The following is a 22,389-nucleotide window of genomic DNA, read 5'->3' as shown; positions in this document are numbered from 1 at the left end:
GCGCATCAAATAGGAGTGTCGAATATATGACAATGGGGTATATACACATAATGAGTGTATCATATACGACGGGGTGTGTCGTGTGCATACTTGACAACTCCAGATATTACGGAATCGAATCTGCGGTATCTGATATTCCCAGAATCTAAAAGATGTATACTAGGAAGGCATCGATTGCTTACCCAACTCGAGAAGACTAGTATCCGTAATAGATTTATTTACTTGGATGATAAGAAGGATTCCCTATTGATTGCGGATGTATAGGAGATGGTACATCACCCCTATATAAGGAGGGTACTCAGATCCCCCGGGGAGGCTCTTTTTTTTGGCTACTCGAGACAAGCATCAGGACCTTGACACAAAAGAAACTCGACGACTTTAGCCCTAGGTTAAACTAGATCCGATCTACTCTTGTAATAGGTCAGCCACATTGTCTGTACTTGAGTGAATACATATACATAATCATCCACATATGACGTAGGGTATTACTATAATTGAGGGTCTGAACCTGTATACATCACATGTACCTCACTTTATATTCGATCTCTGATTCACGAAGGTAACCCCGTTATCTTCTAGACACATTATCAGGAACAAATCCTCGACAGTTGGCGCGCCAGGTAGGGGTCTTCTGCTTTTCAGGATCGATTATGTCTCGAGTGCACATCAGCACCATATTCTCCGATGATGACTTCTACGACCACTTCGGGTCAACAACAATCACCCTCGAATCTGAATCACCCCTAGCCGGATCAGAGATCACATTCGGAATTATAATTTTCCGTTGGGATCATCAAGGTGAACTGATTCGCACCGGTATTATCGAGTCCAGACCATTGGACGCATACCGTGAGGTGGGACATCTCGAGTGGGATCTCAAGGAGCCCAATGTTCTCCATTGCATGGACACCGACAGGGACGAGGGTGGTGACTACAACTCCACCGCCAGCTAGAGCAGCTGAACAGATCGATTTGTGTTCATGGACAGGGGAGCTGATATCCCACTTGATCCAATGGCGGTAGATCCAAACACCGTGGTAAACAATGGCACAAAATTTCTCAAGGATCTAGTAGTGGTAGCCGCTGAAAGTGCATCTAGCCCCTATGTGTGGTTTTGGTAATTAATGACAATACCTATGGACTAACAATGGTGTTGAGTTTGTTAGTAGGTTATTCCATAGGTGATGCATAGATGAGAGATATCCATGAGCTCTAGGTAAATGGGGAGATTGAAAATGCATCGAGATGAATGAGCTCTAGGTGATGCTCAGGTAAGTGATGACAATGCCTATAGACTAACAATCATATTGAGAATTGCTATTAGATTATTCCATAAGAGATGCATAAATGATGAAGCATGGATTCTTTGAGAAATGCCATGAGTTCAAAGAATTGCATCAAAAGTCATTGAGATTATAATGATACTCATAAGAAGAAGAAGAAGTTAAATAAGATTAGCAATAAGCTTGAAGGCTAAGTTACTTGTGGAGATCAAGTAACTAAAGGTATGACTTATCAATAGAGTTTTATGGACTAACCCGTGTGCTATGTGTTTAAGAATGAGTGGGGTTAGGTTCCATATGAAGATTTGACAATATTCATGAAGGCTAATAAGTTATTTATGGAGATCAAGTAACTTAAGGTATAAAAGTTGTCATTTAGGTTTTATGGACTAACCCATATGCTTTGTGCTTGAGAGTGAGTTGGGGTTAGGATCTATAAGAAGGCATAAGTTGAATTGAAATTATATGTGCCAAGAGTCAAGAACAAAAGTGGACTCCATATATGAAAAAGTGAATTCTCTGAAGATGTTGAATACAAAATGGTTTTCTATGGCAAGACGGTGAAGGGCAAGCAAGGCTCGGCTGCGATGGACCATCTGGTGGTGAAGGGCAAGCAAATAGCTTGGCGCCGAAGGACCAAGGCGATGGTGAAGAGCGAGTGAAGCTTTGCGCCAATGGACCGTGCAAGGCCATGAGAAGCTATGAGTGATTCGCATCAATCACATGAGGAATCAAGAATAGATGGAGTGAAGATTTTATGGAAGTTGGCAACCCTCAAAGGTTTGAAAGTAAGAAACGGTACTTGAAAGTATTCAAAAGGCTCAAATTGGTTCAAATGTGTTTTATCTTTGAAATTGAGTCTAGATATGCCGCACTATTAAGAGGGATGCAACGTGAGCTAATTGTCGTGTCTCAGTGCTCAAGAGTTCCCAACCAAACACAAAGTGAGAGTTTGTTGTTAAGAGTCCGAAGCGGAAAGTGTGGAAGTGTCCAAAATGGGTTTTGAAGTGTTCCTAGTTTGATCCTATGTGTATTAGGTCATGAATTCAGTTGGGATGTGTAGCCCTCTGAATAAGCTTTCCATAGAGTCCAAAATCGTCAAAATTGGACTCCGGAATCAAAAGTTATCGCCGTTTTTCGGAGGTCAGCTGTGCTGTACTCGGAGACTCCGGTGAAGACCGGATTCTCCGGTACCTGGAATGGCCGGAGACTCCGGTGAAGTCCGGATACTCCGGTACCTGGAGTGGCCGGATACTCCGGGAAGTCTCCGGGGCTATTTTCTGTGTTAAGTGCCGACCAAAGACTCTGGTATAGGCCGGATACTCCGGTAAAATCCAGAAAAGAGCATAACGGCTAGTTCTGACACAGTTCTGTGACCGTTCTGATGCCGTTTTGGATTTGAGACCGGATACTCCGGTGTTCACCAGATACTCCGGGGTAGGTGTGTGAGAATAGTAACGGCTAGTTCTTTGGAGTGGGCTATTTATATCCCACTCACCCCATCCTTTGGGGCTGCTGTAAGGGCACGAAAAGAACACATTTCTAGAGCCAAAAGAACCTCTCCCACTCCATTCTAGTGTGTCGTTTGAGAGGAAAAGTGAGTTGGGTTGAGAGATTGGAAGATTGAGTGCAAGTGAGCTAAAATTTGATCTTGAGCACTTGAGTTCTTGACAAGAAGTTCTCGAAGCGTTTGTTACTCTTGGAGGTGAAGCCTCCTAGCCGGCTAGGTGTCGCCGGTGAGCTCCCATGCTTGTGGTGAGCTGCGGGAAAGTTTGTGAAGGGCTCGATTGAAAGTGCATCTAGGCCCTCTAAGTGGGTTTTAACTTATTGATGACAAAACGATTAAGGAACTAATATGTTTATCTAAGTTATGAACAGGTTTAAGTATTAGTTGAGAAGACACATGACATTTGACGCCCGTCGAAACGAAAGGAGAAGCAACTAAGAGTACTCAATAGGATTTAAATTGTTTTATTTTTGAAATTGAGTCTAGGATAGCCACTCTATTAAGAGGGTTGCATTTGATTGCTTGGTTAGTGTCTCAATGCTCAAGATATCCTTTAGAACCAACAAGTTGAGAGACACACTCACCCACGGACACCAAGTTAGTTCTGCAAAAGTTCACTGAGTCCGGATACTCCGGTGTTTACCGGATACTCCGGTACTCAGTGTTCAGTCCGGAGTCTCCGAGGTAGACTCCGGCAGAGAGTCTCGGTTCCGATTTATTTTTATTAGAAAAAGACCGGAGTCTCCGGTGTTCACTGGATACTCCGGTAGTTTATGGGTTTTTAGGCCCGAGTCTCCGGGGAGACTCCGCCAGAGAGTCTCGGTTAAGTCTTTATTTTAATTGAAAAAGACCGGAGTCTCCGATGTTCACCGGACACTCTGGTAGGAGGATAAGTTTTAACCGGAGTCTCCGAGAGAGACTCCGGCAGGGGTGTCTCGGTTACCTTTTAATCTTTTTGATAAAAAGATCGGAGTCTCCGGTGTTCACCGGATACTCCGGTACCTGGAGAGGCCGGAGGGTCCGGCTAGTCTCCGGACTTAGTCTTTTTGAAAGCCCTGTCAGGATCGGAGACTCCGGTGTTCACCGGAGACTCTGGTAACTTAACAAAATTGTAACGGCTAGTTCTGACACGTTCTGTGACCGTTCTGACGCCATTTTTGGATTTGAGGCCGGATACTCCGGTGTTCACCGGATACTCCGGTCAGGTCTGACAGAACAGTAACGGCTAGTTTTTGAGAGAGGGCTATAAATACTCCCACACCTCATGGTATTTAAGGCTTGCTGTTGCTGGTGAACTCTAGACTCTTTGAGCACTTTAAGAGCATTCAAAGTCCCTCCAACCACCTCTAGTGCAAAGTTTGCAAAATTTAGTGAGTTTGTGTTTGGAGAGGGTTTAAGCCTTTTGAGCATTGAGTTCTTCCTCAAGCATTCGCTGTGATCATTACTCTTGAAGCTTCGTGCTTCTAGACGGCAAGACGTCACCCGTAGAGCACCCAAACTTTGTGGAGTGCCACGGGAAGTTTGTAATCATCTTTGAATTGAGTAAGAAATTCTAGCTTGATCTTTGTGATCGCTAGAAGAGGATAGGGTTGGAAAAGACCCAGCTCTTTGTGAGCTCCTCAACGGAGACGTAGGTACTTCTTTGTGAGGTGGCCGAACTCCGAGATAATCTCTCGCTTTCTTATTTGTGCAATTTGCTTAATCGTGTGAATTTGTGATTCTTCATACAAATTGCTCTAGTGATCATCTAGATAGTGTTAATTGTTATTTTAACTCTGTGATATCTAGTAGACCTAGGTTCTTCTATAGATTCTAGCTACTTGCTTTAATTCGTAGTTGTTCTAGATTTCCTGTATAGACCGGAGATTCCGGACTATACCGGATACTCCGGACCAGACCGGAGTATCCGACCTTCACCGGAGTATCCGGCAGATTTAATCCGCTGTTTTAGTTTTAATTTTCAGAAAAGCCTATTCACCCCCCCTCTAGGCACTTTCAGATTTCGCCTCCACAAGGGAAGAAATGAAGAGTGGATCGAGGAAAGCAGTTGAAAGAGACCCGGCTCGTTGGAGCTTCCTCAACAGAGACGTAGGATTCACGGTGGTGAATCCGAACTTCGGGAATAAATCTTTGTGTCTCCTCTCTTGTTTCCTTACTTTTATGTTCTTGCTCAAATCTTTGTGCATATTGCTCGATCTACTTGTTTGTGTGTATTTGAGTGTAGGTTCTCCGTGGATCTACTTGAAATCATCTTCGGGAACACACGACATCACTTGGTTTGAGCTAGAACTCTCTACCCATCATTTATATTCAGTTTCGGGCTCAGTTCTGTACAGAATCCGGACTTTACCGGAGATTTCGGACCTGTACAACCCGGAGACTCCGGTCTTCACCGGAGTATCCGGATAAACAGTAATTTCAGGTATATGAACAGTGTTTTCAGCCTTTTTGAATTTAAGTTTTATTGCATATCTCTCGCTAGATTAGAGTAATTTTTGTCAACTTAGGATTATAATTTCCATACTTATTTAGGGTGATTGTGCACTAGTTGAGCCTAGCATATTTAGGTTTTTCACTTGTGAAAAATTCGTTAATTTATATTCCGCTGCAAGTTTAGGCCAACGGTAAAAGGGGATGATTTTTTGTAAAACGCCTATTCACCCCCCCCTTTAGGCGACATCATTGTCCTTTCAGCCACCTCTCATGGTACCAGCATTACTGGCTATATGCTACCAAAGACATCTATAGCTGGAGCCTTACGTGTCCTTGACACAACTCTCCATCGACGAACCGTGGGAGGTCAGGTACCTCTTAGTCTTCAACAACGACTTTTAGTGGGCACACCTCCACCGCTAGTGGCTCAAACATCAAGGGACGAGCTCCCTCAGAATACAAACCACGAAGCAACATCGTCTTGACCACAACTAAGTCTGGGCAGTGATGTTTTCAGCACTCCAGATGCTAATGTCTAGAGAGCCTATCTAATTCTAAGATCTCTTTCGAAGTTGGATCCAACGAATCCTTTGACCCCTATGGTTAACAAGGTCAGGACCTTACTCGATGCGGCCCAGATCCAAGCTGCTCGAGCGAACAATCCTAGCAACTCTAGGCGCCTCAACTAGCAAGACGTCAGTTCGGGGAGCCACGGACGCGAGTATCCCCAAGTCGAGGGGTCCTAGGCAGGAAGCTCAGGTGATTGAGCCCGAGCACCACTTTATGGGCCAAATTGTAACTACCTATCCATAGGCGCATGAACCAGGGAGACCTAAAGAATCACATTCCCCACAATCGGTATGATCTACGTACAATGATAGACAACCACCGTGAGGAACACCATGAGGATGACCGTCGTCATTATGATTGCAGATCTCTAGGATGAGATGGTTGACGTGACTCCCCTGCATGAAGGAACATGCGTGTAGTCCTCGCCCACCTCCTCTTGAAGAATTCGATGGAGGCTGCGAAGCTTTTGTACACGAGCTTAGGTCAATATGATGGCCTGAGAAGTTCAAGGCGGGCCCAATCCAGCAGTATGATGGGAAAATCAATCCCAACCAGTGGTTACATATCTATACCACGATTATTGAGTAGTGGGTGGCGACAACAAGGTAATAGCTAATTATCTGCTGATCACTCTCGATGGACCTACCAGGTCTTGGTTGTTGAACCTTCCTTCTAACTCGATCCGATCGTGGGCCGAGTTGAAGGCTCAATTCATAGCCAACTTCCAAGGCACATTCGAGGAACTAGGAATGGAGAATGATCTCCATCAGCTGAACCAAGGTGAGGATGAATCACTTTGAGATTTCATTCACCAGTTTAGTGACAGGAGTAATACAATCCTAGACATCTCCGATGAGTCAGTCATCATCGCCTTCAAGCAACGTGTCTAGGACACGGATTTGCTTGGGAAGATGGATACTCAGAAGCTTCACATAGTCAAAGAGCTCTTCGAATTGGCCGATAAGTGTGCAAAGTGAGCAGAAGCCCAGGTACGCACAAAAAATCCTTTATCTGGCAAGGACAAGTCCGAGTCCTTGAAGAACGGGGGTAAGAAGAACAAACCCAACGACAAGCGCAAGGGTCCAGATACGAGACAGGAGCAAGTCGCGCAACACTAGGGAAAACAAAGGCCTGAGTCGAGGTGATGGGAAGTGGTGTCTTGGCCATCGGACCAGCCAACACGACTTCGACGAATGCCATATCATCAAAAAAAGGTCAATGAAAAGCTCAAGGCCGATGTTGCTGAGCATAATAGCAAATATGCCAAACCAAACGTTAATAGTGATGAGCCCAAATTCCACGAGGCCCACCAAACTCTAGCACACATCTTCGGAGCGTATGAATCTAAAAGGCATTACAAGGCGGTCGAACGAGAGGTCAAAGCTAAACCCCAAAAGTGTGAAAATACATCATACTTTCTCACAAGAAAGAATACCCAAGAATAGCAAGAGTAGTCATCAACAATGATAATTACAGACCACTTCCCACGCACTGAACGAACTCGGGAAGGACCAACAGTGTCCATATGGAGAAGTTTTTTTGTTCATTCAATCATCACTAGATTAACTGGTGGGTGAGAGGTGGAAACCATCTTTCCATATCGATAAGGAGCATAAACAAGGTTATTCTCAAACATGAGCTTTGACAATCCTAGGATCAAGCCAAGACCACTCAACCGTGTGAGTGTGAGGAACGGTGATGTCCTAAGAAGGGGAGGTGAATTAGGACACTTAAAATCTAATGGCTCCAAAAACTTCACAAGATAATCCTATCTCAATTTCTATCTAAAAGTGCTCTAGGTTTATATGTCTACTCTATCGCTTAAGAGGATTACAACCTACTCTAACAAGATAAATTGCAAGTATGTAAATGCAGAAACGTAAATAGGGTAGATAGAGTAAATTGGCACAATAGATTTTTTATCCCATGTTATCGATGACATAAACACTACCCCTAGTCCATGTTAGAGCTCCACCAAGGATATGCTCCCAGTCAGCACCCGGTCATGACTCTTGAGTCACCAAGCCACAAGGCAAGGCGTCAAACTGGATGAGTCACCAAGCCACCAAGGCAAGATCTCACCACTAGCTTCTCTTCTAGTCACTTGCCACCGTGATCACTTCGGAGCTTAAGCCACCAAGGCAAGGGTCTCTGTGTCCCCGTACATGTGTCTTATCGCTGCTCAACACCAAGTCGAATGGTCAACAAGCTTGAGCAACTTCGGCTCAAGTTACCGGCGGTCACCAAGACTCCAAGGCACCGAAGTACCACTTGGTATAAAATAAAATTACTCCTTGGTCCCTTCTTCAAGCTGCAGCACCTAGCTATAACTTACTCTAGGCCTCTAAGCACTAAACACTCTCTAATCTTGTGCTTAATCGTCTTAGAGGATCACTTTAAGCATTTTGGTGGCTTGGATGTCTTCTCAAGTGTGTATGAGCTTCCTCTAGACTCCAGTAGCACGCAACACCTTCAAATGACTGAGTAAAAAGATATTTATAGCCTCAAACCCGCCAACTAGTTGTTTTCCCAACGGCTTAGAAAAGCTGTTAGCACCAGATGATCCGGTGAGAATAGTAATACTAACATCGGATGATCCAGTGAGTATAACCTTAGAAACTAGCCATTAGAACTCTACTCAATACCTCTGTGAACACCAGACACTCTGGTGTACCTTCAAATCTATCACCGGACCTTCCGGTGAGTTATTTTTTATCCATTCGTACCTTTACAGCCTCTTTGTGTAGAATGCTCTGGTGCATTCAGATTTAGAGCATCGGACCTTTCAGTGGGTTGTTCTTCATTCTTTAACACTTGCAGTTGCCTCTGCAAGAAATGCTTTGGTGCTATAATCCGGTGTGCATAAACCAAGCACCGAACCATCCAATGCATTGGTTTTCAGTCTTCTGCACTTGCATTCTTCTCTGCAGAAAATATTTCGGTGTTACCCAGTACAGATCACTGAACTATCTGGTGAGGTCCTCAGCCTTCTCCCTATTTATCAGAAATACTCCGGTGAGTTTAACACACAAGGCACTAGACCATATGGTGGGTTGATCTTCAATCTTCTGCACTTGCATTCTTCTCTGCGGGAAATATTCTAGTGTTATCCAGTGCATATCACCAGACTATTTGATGAGGTCCTCAACCTTCTTGCCCTTTGTTAGAAACACTCCGGTGGTCTCATGCCTTATTCACTGGACTATTTGGTGAGGTTATCAGCCTCTGGACACAATCCGGTGAGTGTAAACTCCTCTACACTGAACCATCTGGTGAGGCAAATCTTCCTAAGACTTTTCTAATTCAATCAGACTTTGTCCCGACAGTGGTAGCTTCTTGATATATTGCTTCCACAATACCTACTAACATATATTCTTGACAAACATGTTAGTCACAATGACTATGTTATCGTTAATCACTAAAATCATAATCATGGCCTAATAGGGCCATTTTCGCTGCAGTGAGCAAATCAAAACTCATATGCCCTATCCTCCTATGCCATATCTAAAACTTAGAAGAAGGTTGTGCAATTAAACACTGAGAAGACCCATAAAACTCAAAAATTTGGCTCCAAAAACTCACCTATCGAGAAATCTGACAGACCAAAGCACCCGAGGAATCAAGAACTCGAGAAGCATTGTGCTTGAAGCGCACTTCCAAGTCCTCGTCCAACAACTGAGATATAGAAAACAAGTTGTATCCCAGATGCTCTACCAAAACCACATCTTTGAGAGTAAAACTCTCACTCATCTTTACCATACCCTTGACATTCACTCTTCCCTTTCTATCATTCCCGAATGTGATGTACTCATGCCTCTTCGTCGAGGTGAGGCTGGAGAACCATGATGCATCTCCGGTTATATGACGTGAACAATCGGAGTCAATGACCCACTTGTTCTCTAGGCCTCCGCCTGTCACATACACAAAGTGAGACAAGCTCGAGTACTTAGTGTTGGGGTAAGTCAGAAACTTCTTGGGAATCCAGCACCGAGTCACTCGAGAAGATGAAATGAAAGCATGTGTATGTAAATCAGACCTAACATGCTGGGGGTGAGTACCACGATGAGGAAAACATGGACCAGCACTGTGACTCAAAGCCGCTGACACACAGACCAAAACCATATGAGTCATGGTATGATCTACGTTAGGCACTGTCTCTAGAAGAGAACTAAAAAGTGTCAGAAACCCGTGAGTGAGAACGAGAAAAAGGCTCATGTATGCCAAAAAAAGGCGGTACATGTTCCGGGTGCTCCACTCCCACTCGCACTGCTCATCTCTCTTACAGTGAAAACATAACTCAACCAAGTGACCCTCTCTTTAGCAGTAGGTGTGCACATAGCATCTCTTAGGAACTTGCCTGTTGGTCACTCTACATTCTGTCATAGGAGCTTTCATCTTAGGCTGAGGAACTCTCTTGGGTTGTATCTTTTGAAGCTCTCTCTTCTTGATTTGTGGTGTGGGATCATTCTTTTTTGGCATAGGCTATGTGACATTGATCTTGGATTTTTCAGACTCTAAGGTAATGGATGTGGTGAACACAGTCTTACTTGGCCCATTGTAGGTCACTCTCTCTAAACCCAACCCTAGAGCTAACCATGCCTTATCCGCACATATCTTAGTCTTGGCCAAGATCAAATTCATTTTGCTCTTGACTTCTGAGTACTTCTCCACAAGAGAAAGGAGGTACTCATTCTCAGCCATGAGATTCTAAACTTTCCCTCTAACCCAGCTGAGTTTATCCTTAAAGATGATGCAGGTGGAATAGTTTGGCTGCACATCCTTAGAACATCCAGCACTGTCCAATCTATATTCTAACTTTTTGATGCACTTATCTTTCATTTCAATATCTTTTGCGAGCAAATGGCAATTTTTGCAAATGCCTAAACTCCTCAATAAGCTTCTTCTCAGCAGTCTCAAGCCGACTGGCGACTTTAGCATGCAGAGTCTGAAACTTGGCAAGTTCAGTCATAACAATCACACAACTTTCACAATCCTCATCCTTAGCCCTACACCTAAGCAACTCAAGCTCAGATAAAAAAATATTCTAGCTTAGACTTGAGTTTTTAACCTCTCTAACCACTTTCTTAAGTAATATATCCTAGCTAACAAGAGCATCATTCAAGGTATCAACTTGAACATAAACTTAGTTGTAGAAATGTGATACCTCAGAAGGATCAAGTTTGGGGTCACTGTCATTGTTGTCTACCATGAAGCAAAGGCTGGTGAGGTCCTTATTCTTCTTGTTGTTCTTCACAGGCGGCTCCTCCTCTTTTGAGCTCTCATCCTTACTTGAGGACATGTCAATGTCGCTGAGCACCGCCATAAAAGCCCGTGAAGCCGCCTTCTTAGCCATCTTGTCACAATTCTTAAAGAAGGGCTTCTTGTGCCTGTCATGGTCGTTGTTGCGGTCTTTCTTCTTCTTGAGCTTGGGGCAGTTTGTCTTAAAATGAGTAGTGTAACCACACTCATAACAAGTATGAGAACCATCTCTCCTCCGATCTCATCGGTTGTTGTAGAAGCGGGTGAACTTCTTCACGATCAATGCCAAATCTTCATCATCAAGTGTATCCACATGCACTTCTCTGATAGAGACCAAGGAAGATAAAGCAAATCTACTAGGTGAAAGGTTAGTATAAGAAAAACCAACTCTAGCTTGACTGCCACCACTAGATCATGAAACCAACGCCATGATGTGATAGAAGGTTCCTAGATCTATCCTAGCCGCCTTGGCTATCTCAGTGATTTTTAGCTTGCTAAAGAGTTCATCGCAAATTAATGTATCATAACTGGATGACTCATCAATTCTAGAGATCTTTACTTTCCAAATGCTACAATCAAGGGTATAGAGAAGCTTGATCGCCCTTTCATGATCAGAATGAAGCAAAACTCCAGTGGATCTAAGATTGCTAACAATTCCATCAAATCTTACAAACATAGCATCCAAAGACTCTCTGCGTGCTTGCACAAACATATGATATTCTTAATTTTCAGTGCTCTGATGCCTAGCCTTGATTTGGTTAGTGTCCTCATGAAAGACACTAAGAGTGGATTAAATCTCTCCAGCAGTACAGATGTGTTGAACTCTATCAAACTCATTACGACTTACACTGGTGAACAATATATTTCTAGCCATATTGTTGGTTTCATATTGTTCAATCTAGACCTGAGAAGTGCAAGTGATAGGAATTTTATAATTAGAGTCTATAATCTCCTATATAACACTTCCTTAGCTTAAGAAATAAGCCATCATGTGCACCTTCTAGTACAAAAAGTCACGACCCTCAAAAAATAAAATCTTTCCATATATCTCTATTGTCGCTTACAGATCACAAAGCTGGTTAAGATTAATAAGTGATTCAACTTAGCTCTGATACCAATTATAGGATCGAGAAAAACGATTAGAGAGAGGTGAATAGGAGCCTCACCAATTTCTTGGATAGACTATCCTAATCTTTTCACCTAACACACCTCAAATCAACACGCGAAAGCAACAAAACTAAGAGAAATAAAATACGGCAAAAAAATTTCTGAAGAAAGCATGGCTCTCATGGATGAATATAAACTCTAGGTTCCATATAAATCAATTTCAAGAGTCATAGCTTAAAAAAAACTTTCAACTTGATTCACTGTGATTCAAAGAAATAGGCACTGGGTGAAGAGAGTGTCCAAGTTGATAATCTAGAGGTAAGAGATGGTTTAATTTCAACTCATAAATATCTCTCTAGTAACAAGAAGAATAACTCCAATGCGATAGAAAAATTCAGCTCTTTAACAAAAACAAAAAACACAACCGAAAACAGAAAGACTTGCAAACTTACCAGGGAAGCTAATAGAGGGAAAATAGAAGAAGATAAACATAAGCACAAGAAGAAACATGAACTTCATTTCTTACATAGAAATATCCTATTTTCCGCAGATTACAAAGTATTTTTGCTTATAAAAAGCTTTTACCTAACACATAGGCTAAGCTCTCCTCTTCCTCTTATATAAAACTCTAGCACACAATCTCAAATGGCTAGCTCAAGACGGGTCACCTAGCTATCCCCTCTATTTATAGCCTAGTTTCTTTGACCTCTAAGTTTTTCTAAATTGTTCTCAAAATACCCATCTATTCCAATACACTCCTATCTACCACGGAGGACATTTTTGTCCACCTTTTTTGTTGTCCATCGAACGGCCATGACGCCTTCATGACTTAGCTTCTTTTTGACGCAAGCTTCGCGATGATGCCATGTGCACTTCACACTTTCCCACGGTTTTGAAGTCAAACCGCTTCTCAAGACATGACTCAGCGCCACTTGCTTACAGCTTACGTAAGCCACCCGATATCGGCGTGTATACTCTGTCTTACGATCTCGACCGCCGACAAATCTCTCTTGCTCCCAATCCCTTGGACCGCCTTATTATTTACACTGGCATCCCTTTCATTTGACTTTGTCAATATACTGTCTTCATCCATCATCTCATGCCTTACTTGTCCTCCACGTATACAACTAGGATCACCATTGACTCTGCTCGTCCTCTTTGATTGTCTAGCACCAAATACCCTGCTTAGCCTCGATCATCCCATTATCAACCATCAAGCTACATCCATCACATACACATGACAAGATAAGCACACACGTTTCTTCATTTCTATCTCTAATTAGTCATAATAAAAAAAATCATATAGAAATGCTCATCTCAAAAAAATTATGAACATCAGATGATTCAGTGTATATTATTTCTGAGTATGGACCATCCGGTGTGTAATCCCATCTTTCATTGCACGAATGCAAAAACTCTGAAAAACACTCCAGTAAAGCCTCTGGGTGTACATACCGGACTATTCGACGTGTAAAATTCTCTTTCTCCATTGAGCAGAGGAAAAACTTCTAAAAAATATTTCAGTAAAGCATTCATTGAGCATAACTGCTCATCACCGGACCATCCGATACGTACAATCCCCAAAAATATCATTTCAACTTCTCCTGAAAAATAATCAATTTCATTTCTCTCTCCAATTTTGATTACTCAATCAAAATCATACATACACAAATTCATACAAACTAAACTCAACTCAATTTAGATATTGTTAATAACTCATTACCTATAAACTAAAACCAAATTATATCGACTTTGTTTCCATTCTTCGGCAACACTGCGACCAAGAACCTCTGCTCCAAGTGCTACAAGAGCACCTGGTCAAGACCGACCACGCTGCTGCTCCTGTCGCCGAGAAGAAGATCGATATGCGCCGGTTGCGCCCGAGGAGCCGACGGGTCAGATTCTGCCGCTGAGTCTGCGCTACCCACGGCGCCGGCGGACGAAGCAACGGCAGTGAAGAAGAACGGCTGCGCGGGGACAGAGAAGCCTGAGGCCTCCGGCGGCGGCGCCGCGACCATGCGCGCGAACAGGTGCGGATTCTTTGGGTCCGCAGCGTCCAAGAACCTGTGCTCCAGTTGCTACAAGGTCTACCTCAAAACCGTCGACGCCGCCCCTGCCGCAGAGGACAAGGTCAAGGCCGACAAAGTCGTCGTTGCGCCGGCGGTCGCAACTGAGCAACCGACAGCTCAGATTTCTGCTGCCATTACTGCCACTCCGGCGGTCGAGGCGCCTGCAGTGAAGGCGGCGCCGAACAGGTGCGCGTCGTGCCGCAAGAAGGTTGGGCTGCTTGGGTTCTCCTGCCGGTGCGGCGGCACGTTCTGCTCAGTGCACCGGCACGCCGAGAAGCACGCCTGCGACTTCGACTTCAAGAATGCGTACCGTGACTCCGGGAGCAGATGGCCAAGAACAACCCGCCCGTGGTGGCCCCCAAGATTACAAAGATCTGATGGAAATGAGAGTGCAAGACTGGTAGTGATAGGTCTTCCTCTGTTCTATGTGTCAGACAGTCGGAGTCATATTCTTGTTAGGCGAGGAATTGAGCTGTTTCTTTTCTTTATTTTCTCATTAAAATTTGCATGACGGCATCATTGGTGTAACATTCTTATGTCATCAAATTGAAGAGTTTAGAAATTTGCAATGCATGTTTGTTTGATGCTCCTATAAATATTAGGAATATGTCTATTTACTCTCTCAAACTATCACATTTGTCCAGATAACTCTGATTTTCTAAACCATCCATTTTATCTCTCGAAGTGGTTTTTCTCGGTGGTTTTGATGACGTGGTGGCGATTTCGTCATGTGACAGTCCTAGTCAGCGTGTCCAGTCAGCGTGCTGATATCAGCGTTGCGCAGTAATTCGATTTTTCTTTAGAAAAATAATTCATGAAAATAGATTATTCCAAAAATAGGTTTTATGTTTAGAAAAAACCCAAAAATATAAAATGATTTAGATAAATTTTTTAATATGTTTTTAGCTCTGTTTTTAATCCTGTAAATAATATTTAATGTTTTTCTAGTGTAAAAAATATTCAAAAATGTTAGAATAAATGTTTTAATTTGGAAAATAGTTTTAGATAATATAGTTTAATTATGATAAAGTTTAAAAATATTTTCTTTGATAAAATAAATGCTTTTAATATGTTTTGTTGCATATAAAATTAGTATTAATTCTAGAAAAATTAAGTTTAAATCCAGAAAAATACTTTTCATCGTTTTTAGTCGTAGTTTTGCATCATTTCTAGCCGTTTAAAATTCATTTAACCATACTTTTGTGCATATTTTGAGCATATTTTTGGTACATTTTAGGCACATGTTTACTCTATCGGGTTCGCAATACTTATCAAACCAAAGTACCTAGAAGGCGTAATACTTGAGCATATACTTAATTGAATTATATCAAACTTGCACTCATGGATCAATAACACATCTATCTAAGAGCGTGTAGGACCGAGAATAACGACTAAAGAGAGGGTTAATAGACGTCTCAACAAATTTCTTTCGAAATAGATGATCTTTTCTTATTTCTCACCTAACGCACCTCAAAAAGTTCAAGCGGAAGCAAAAGAATTAGAGAGACAAAGCAAGAAGATTAGTTCCATGGCAACATAACTGCACGGGTGAAATATGAACCATAGATTTCATTCAAGACCATTTCATGTGTATTTGTGTACAAAAACTCGCAACTTTCAAATAAACTAGAGAAGATGGTCATCGGACAAGGTTATCCTCCAAGATGATAGTCTAGTGGCAAGGGAACTCAAGACCCGCTCAAATACATGAGTATGTGCCACTAGCATCAAGAAGAACAACTCTGCGAAGGTGAAAAACTGTAGCTCAAAGAAAAGATCACCAGATAAAGAACCTCTCCAAGTTGATGATCTAGAGGCAAGGGTACTCAAGACCCATAAGTGTACAGTCGTATGTGAATTTTATGCCTCTAGCAATAAGAAGAACAACCTACCAAGGTGCTGAAAATTCAGCTTAAAAACCAAAACGAAAATCACAAAGAAACACCAAAAACTTGCAAACCTATAAGGGAATCAATAGAGAGAAACTAGAAAGAGGTGAGCACAATAACATGAAGAAAAATAAACTAAATTGCAGCAGAGGTCGGCCCTATTTTAAACGGATTATAAAGATTTTTCCTCACAAAACTCTTACCTAATACATAGGCTAAGCACTCCTCTTACTCTCTACTAAAACTCTAACATAAGACTCTCGTATGGGTGATACAATGGCTCAAATGGCTAGTTCAAACTCTTCCATAGCTCTACCCCTCTATTTATAAGCCTATGAGACTTGACCCCTAAGTTTTCTAGCTTTTCCCCAAAATGCCCCTATCTTGTAGTACATTCTTATCTATCACCAAGAGTATTTTGGTCCATTTTCTTCTCCATTTATCGGACGGCTGTGGAGCATTCACGACTTAGTTTCGCCTTGACGTAAGCTTCGTGATGGTGCCACGTACTCTTCCAGTCATCACACGGTTTTGAGACCAAACTGTGAAATCGCCTGCACGCTTCTCAAAGCGTGACTTACCTCACCTCCTTGCTTACACCTTAAGCAAAAGTTTCGATGTCGACGCGTGTACTCCATCATGCGATCCTGACCGCCAGGAAGTCTATCCCGCTCCCTATTCCTTGGACCACCTTGTCACGTACACCGGCATCCCCTTTGCTTAACTTTATCAGCACGTCGTCTCCATCCGCCTTCAATGCTTTGCTTGAGCCCCACATGTTCAGCTAGGATCACCCTTGACTCCTCCCGGCCTCCTTAATCGTCTGGCACCAAGCACTCCGCTTGGCCCCGATCATCCCGTCGTCGACCACCAAGTTGCATCCATCACCTGCACACCATAAGACAAGCAAACACATATCTCCAACTCTAATTCTAATTAGTCCATAATAAATATGGTCAAATGAAATCCCAAATCAATTCAAATCACATCAAAGCTCATGCAAAACCGAAGATCATCAAACCAAATAAATGACAATATCAATCACTCATCACAAGTAAACTAAGTCATATTTCAACTTGGTTTCTTAGAGTGTCTGTTCCATCAACCCGGGTTCAATACCTAAATAGATGCCATTTGCGTTATTCAATACCTAGAACAGATACTGTGTGTGTTATTCAATACCTAGAATGGATACCATGTGCGCGTTATCTTAAGGGGCAATTCCTTATATACTATTAATACAACTCTCAAACCCCTATATATCATCGTGTGTATATAATGCATGAGGCCACCTTACTCACTGACGTGTGAGGTCTAATAACATATCATAGATTTAAGTTCTAGCCAGTAGCATGTGAACAATTATATCTTATGTTAAATAAGAAGCACTTCTTGATTCGATGGTAGTGTGCTAGGGTTTGTATCAAGGGTTCATATCCAGGCTTCTTTGTTTAGTGTGCACGCATAATTATGTAGGTGTGTTTTTGTTGGTTTTCATGTATTAAAAGAAAGCATATACCTAATCTATATAAAAACGTTACAGATAAGTGTAACTTGTTTATACAACTCCTTTACAACAGATTAAATGACTCGAGAGTTGTCTTGAGTCTTAGGTTGTCTCTAACTATATATGCTAACTAGCTATATAGTTATCCATATTAGATTTTTATCTATGTAGAGAGAAGAATAATAAGAAGAGATAAAAGTTAAATTACTAACCAGTAAATATTAGTCATTTAATCTATTGATTTTACAGACTATTACATGTGTCTATATTAGTTTTATACACAATACTATATTTAAGCTATTAGAGATATTATCTATAGTATTATTTACCAGCTATATATACAACTTTTATACATAACTGTTAGATAACTTTTAAAGAAGCTCTCAAGTTTCAAAAGTACCAAAAAAAATCCCTTCTAATCTTGCCCGCGTGCCTTATCCCGCGTGGCTTCCGCAATCCCAACGGTTCGTTTCGATGACGTCGCCGCAGTCACTCCTCCAACGCCTCCGCCCGCCGCCGTGCAACCGCAGCGGATCCCTCTACCTCCACCTCTCCAAGCAGAGCCCGCACTCATTCCCCTCGCCAAGAACCGGTCGTCGTTCCCTGGCGGCGGCAGTGGTGGATCAGCTCGTGCCGCGGTCGCCGAGGACTGGCCAGCGGACGGGGAGGACGGGCAGCTTCGCCTGCCGCTGCTCCTACGAAAACGAGAACGGACCGCCCTCGCCTCCACCCAACAAGGTGCGTGCGCCACGAGATGCTGTTGTGGGCACACCGGTGAATTTTTTTATTTTTTTATTTCAGTGTTCAGTTGTAAATTTTGATTGATTACCTTGCATTGATGTTGTTTTGGTAGGAGAAAAGGTTGGATGAGTGGCCTTTCCTTCGCCGGTGGGATGTGCCGTGGGAGTGGCCAACCATTTCCCTCACCATGGTGGCCTGTGCAGTAAGGTACTGCAACTTTGCCGATTGGTACCATGCATTAGCATTTGCAATTACGGTGTCATGTAAAAAGAAATCCAATTATGCAAATATGTAATGCAGAGTCCAGTTGGTAACGTGTTATCAGTTATTCTATGCAACGAAGCAATGTTCTAGTGTGATTGATATCTTGTGATCCGCAATAGCTAAAAGCAGGGATTTCAATTGCTATAAATGCCTCCTTGAAGAAGTTGCTGATTGTTCTTGAGACAGCTTTCTCCTGACAGGAATGGTTGAGCAATCTGTATTGGAGCAACTAGGTTTTCAAGCTGGGGAGGCAACTCTAAATGAGAAGGCAGAAGTACTCTTTTTGGGACAATTGTATGGATCTAAGTTCCTATTCCTATGTATAAACTTTATTTGTACCAGACATTGCAATTCAGTTCTAAAATCATCTGCATGCACTGAAGATCATGTTTCAGCATGACATTTACTTCACATTTTCTATTTTTTGCAAGTGCAGTAGCACGACAGCGGTTGTGCTTGGAGTTATATTTGGCATCACCAATACCTTTCGACCATTCTCAGATGATATATTACTTTATGGTCAGAATATGGTCTTGTTGTGTTTACTTTCACGTTCTTGCTTCACTCGTTAGTTCCTTTCCCAAGATTAGCTTTATAAATAATAGAATTTTTACTAGATATTTTAACGGAATGGAATTAACTAATATCTAAGGCAATATCTTTTGTGTTCGCTTGTGCTGCTTTCCATTCGTACTATGATTGTGTACTTGTGGGTATTCAGTTTGTTCCCAGCTTTCTAGTCACTGGACAATTGTCTATTTATGCAATTGTATTCTTGAACTTTCAGATTTTGGGGAACCACTTAACTTGCAAAATGGGTGGCTTCTGTGGGCTGGAATCGGCCTCTTTGTTGCAGTGATTGCTATTGCTTTTGCTGGAGCGGCAGTGACATTTCTGAATGGTGAAACTCCACAGAGAGAGGTCTGGCCTATTTTGTGCTTCAACATCTAGTCTTCTATTGTCTTATTGGGCAGTCTGAATGTTATCCTACATCCATTCTGCTTTTAAAGAAAAAAAATGTTTATTAGGAAAAGTATGACTTCTGAACTATCTATCTTCGATAAAATTTCTTTGGGGGTGGGGGTGGGGGAACTCTTCAAAACACTTAACCAAATTCTTCCATTGACCTGCCTCATGCACTTTTTTTATTTTCTTTCACAACATGATCTGTTGGATGAAGCAATGGCAGATCACACAGATACATGGAGTTTGCCAGGACTCAGATGATGTTTCCATTAGCATCCTCTCGTCTAGATGAATTAGTTGACATAACGAAGATATAGATAAAAGCAAACTATTTTACATACCACATAAATGTGTATGTCCAGCATGTTACACTTCACCTCTAGTGATCTAGTTCTTGAACCTTTTCTTGCAGACTGACTCACTAGTCCTTTTATTACCACTGATTGGTTCATCAAGTATCAGGTTTGGTTTACCTGGACTTTTTTTTGTGCTTTCATAAGTTACTGCCTATAAGTCAGGCAAGATATACATACTTTGGTTTTTAAATCTTTTTCCTTTATTGGTAGCACTGCTTGTTTGCTGGGCATCACTGGGGTTCTGGCACCAATTCTGGAGGAGACCGTGTTTCGAGGATTTCTAATGGTGTCCTTGACTATGTGGTAAGTTACGTAAGTATGTGTGTACTATTTTCTTGGTCCGGATATTTTCATTTAAAACTCTCATGTGTAGAAGTACAACGCAGTATATTGGGACAATCTAAATATTTGTCTTATTAAGATGTGAATAATCTATTTCTGGTACAGGTTTTCTACTCCATATTCTGTGCTTATTACTGCTGCAGTGTTTGCCTTCGCTCATCTGACACCTGGAGAATTTCCACAGCTTTTTGTGCTTGGTAATTGACTACATTAATAATGTTGACTTGGCATGGTACTGCAAAAGAAAAGTGCAGCATGCTAAACCAAACATAATTATAAACAATCTCAAACTCACATGTAATATGTAGAATTGTTGCATTAGCATGATTTAACAGTGTATTAGTGACCATATCTCCATCAATTTTATGTGTACAGGTGTTGTGTTAGGATTTTCATATGCTCGAACTCGCAATCTTCTCACTCCTATTACAATACATGCTGTCTGGAATTCCGGAGTAATATTGTTGCTAACCTTTTTTCAGGTAGACCTTATATTCCTGAAATTTATTTCAAATTCTCATTTTTGTTCTAGGAAGGGTAAATCAGTTAGCACTGAGACTACACAACTAATAAGTGTTTTCTTATTATGCTTCAGCTGCAAGGATATGATATCAAGGAGCTGTTGCAGGCATCATGAAGGTTTGTTAGCTCAATTTTATCTTGTGCTGCCTGTGTATGTCGGACATGGATCCTGTATTCCTGTGCAGCTGCTATTGTAACTGCAACTTAAGCAGTTGCGATAGCACTGCAAGATAAAAATTCAAGGTCCAGATCATCATGAAGATTATAGCAATTTTTCAATCCATGTGACCAATGTACTGTAGTACTGAACTTGGACCATTGATTTGAAAAGAACGGCTCAGATCATGTGCAGTTGCTACTGCAACTGCACCTGATCTTTGTCTGTGTATATCATATATAAATACTCCTAATAAGAGAAGATTGCTCTATAGACAATCAGTTGCTTTACCATTCAGAATCGATGGACATCATCTGATCAGAAAGTTTGGCTTTTTTTCAGTGTTCTAAAAAGTGCTACGCGCTAGGCTGGTGGGTGGCACCTAGTACTTAGGTGGGTTAGGCGGCCACCTTTTAGAACACTGCTGTTTTATTCAAGCAGTTTGATATTTTACGCTGCTATGAAGCCAAAATTTAAGTTTCCAGGAGAAATTATGTTATTTACGATGATTTGATCAAAGCAATGCATAAAAAACTGTTTCCTGACCATCACATGTATTTTATGACAGGCTATCATAATTGTAGTACATGAAAATGTATGATTTTTATGTAGGACGTATGGAGGATCTCATAGGAACAGAATCCTGTGGGTGGGAGGGAGGGGGGATCCCATGTATCCCTTTAGAACAATGAAATGGACTCCTACTATTCCTACAAATTTTCCATGTATTTTCTTACCAGATACTGCTCTCCTAGGATTCATATGGATGTACTCAGGAAGATACAATCATATCATGTTCCCTTCATTCGAAGTTTTGTGTGATCTTCAATTTGACCAAGCATGACTCAATCCCAAATGACCCGAAAATGAAAGGCAACACTTTCTTTAATGTATCCAACCAGTGTGAACTCAAAACTTTATGCTTTAGGATCACTGCTACTTTATTTAGGGAGCTACAGAAAGTAAAGCATTCTGTTTGGCTTGTGGTTAGAAATATAAGGCAATTTGGGACCAGGTGTGAACTATATTATGGTAGAATGATATGGTGTTATTCTGATACTGACCCATGCTCTTATTATCCTGATTAATACATGCATGTGTGAATGCAAACTTACATTTAATAAAGAACTTGATATGTAAGAGTGTCTTTCAAGTTATGATATTATTTGTATTTTTCTAGAAAGGGACTTAGTTGTGAAAATATGGGTCACTGGTTAAGGTCTAAAGGAAAATATTTATTTATTTTCACAAAAATGACTATTCTATACTGAATTGTATTTTTTTAAACAAAAGTTTAAACTGAACTTGTATCTTTAAAACCTACGGTTGAAAGTATGTTGCCGTGAGGACAATGGGGAATTTTTTTAGCCTTTTTTAAACTAATATTTTAATAACATGACGTGAGGAACTAAATTTT

The 22,389-nt window shown here is 41.6% G+C and overlaps 1 protein-coding gene and 1 pseudogene across 9 annotated transcripts; both read left to right on the top strand.

Annotated features, from left to right (window-relative positions):
* Window positions 1-13,525: 13,525 nt before the first annotated feature.
* On the top strand, window positions 13,526-15,015 carry LOC133895135 (zinc finger A20 and AN1 domain-containing stress-associated protein 9-like; annotated as a pseudogene).
* Window positions 15,016-18,031: 3,016 nt separating this feature from the next.
* On the top strand, window positions 18,032-21,845 carry LOC133896474 (uncharacterized). Of its 9 annotated transcripts, none has more exons than XR_009905766.1 (12): window positions 18,032-18,362; window positions 18,478-18,572; window positions 18,816-18,923; window positions 19,066-19,148; window positions 19,417-19,550; window positions 20,008-20,057; window positions 20,162-20,254; window positions 20,399-20,490; window positions 20,669-20,775; window positions 20,889-20,932; window positions 21,315-21,365; window positions 21,585-21,617. XR_009905766.1 is itself a non-coding variant. In XM_062337085.1 (11 exons), the coding sequence occupies exons 1-10, from the start codon at window positions 18,099-18,101 to the stop codon at window positions 20,928-20,930; spliced, it is 1,068 nt and encodes a 355-aa protein (XP_062193069.1). In that variant the 5' UTR covers window positions 18,032-18,098; the 3' UTR covers window positions 20,931-20,932; window positions 21,585-21,830. The 9 variants fall into 9 exon arrangements, 5 of the variants coding, with proteins under 5 accessions (XP_062193069.1, XP_062193068.1, XP_062193071.1 ...); XR_009905767.1 differs by lacking the exon at window positions 21,585-21,617 and adding an exon at window positions 21,541-21,559; XR_009905768.1 differs by lacking the exon at window positions 20,399-20,490 and having other exon boundaries at window positions 21,585-21,620.
* Window positions 21,846-22,389: the final 544 nt, after the last annotated feature.

The sequence above is a fragment of the Phragmites australis genome, chromosome 16 (assembly GCF_958298935.1).
Source record: "Phragmites australis chromosome 16, lpPhrAust1.1, whole genome shotgun sequence".
Lineage (NCBI taxonomy): Eukaryota > Viridiplantae > Streptophyta > Magnoliopsida > Poales > Poaceae > Phragmites > Phragmites australis.
The sequence above is the reverse complement of the archived record's forward strand: the minus strand, read 5'-3'. Positions and strand labels throughout refer to the sequence as shown.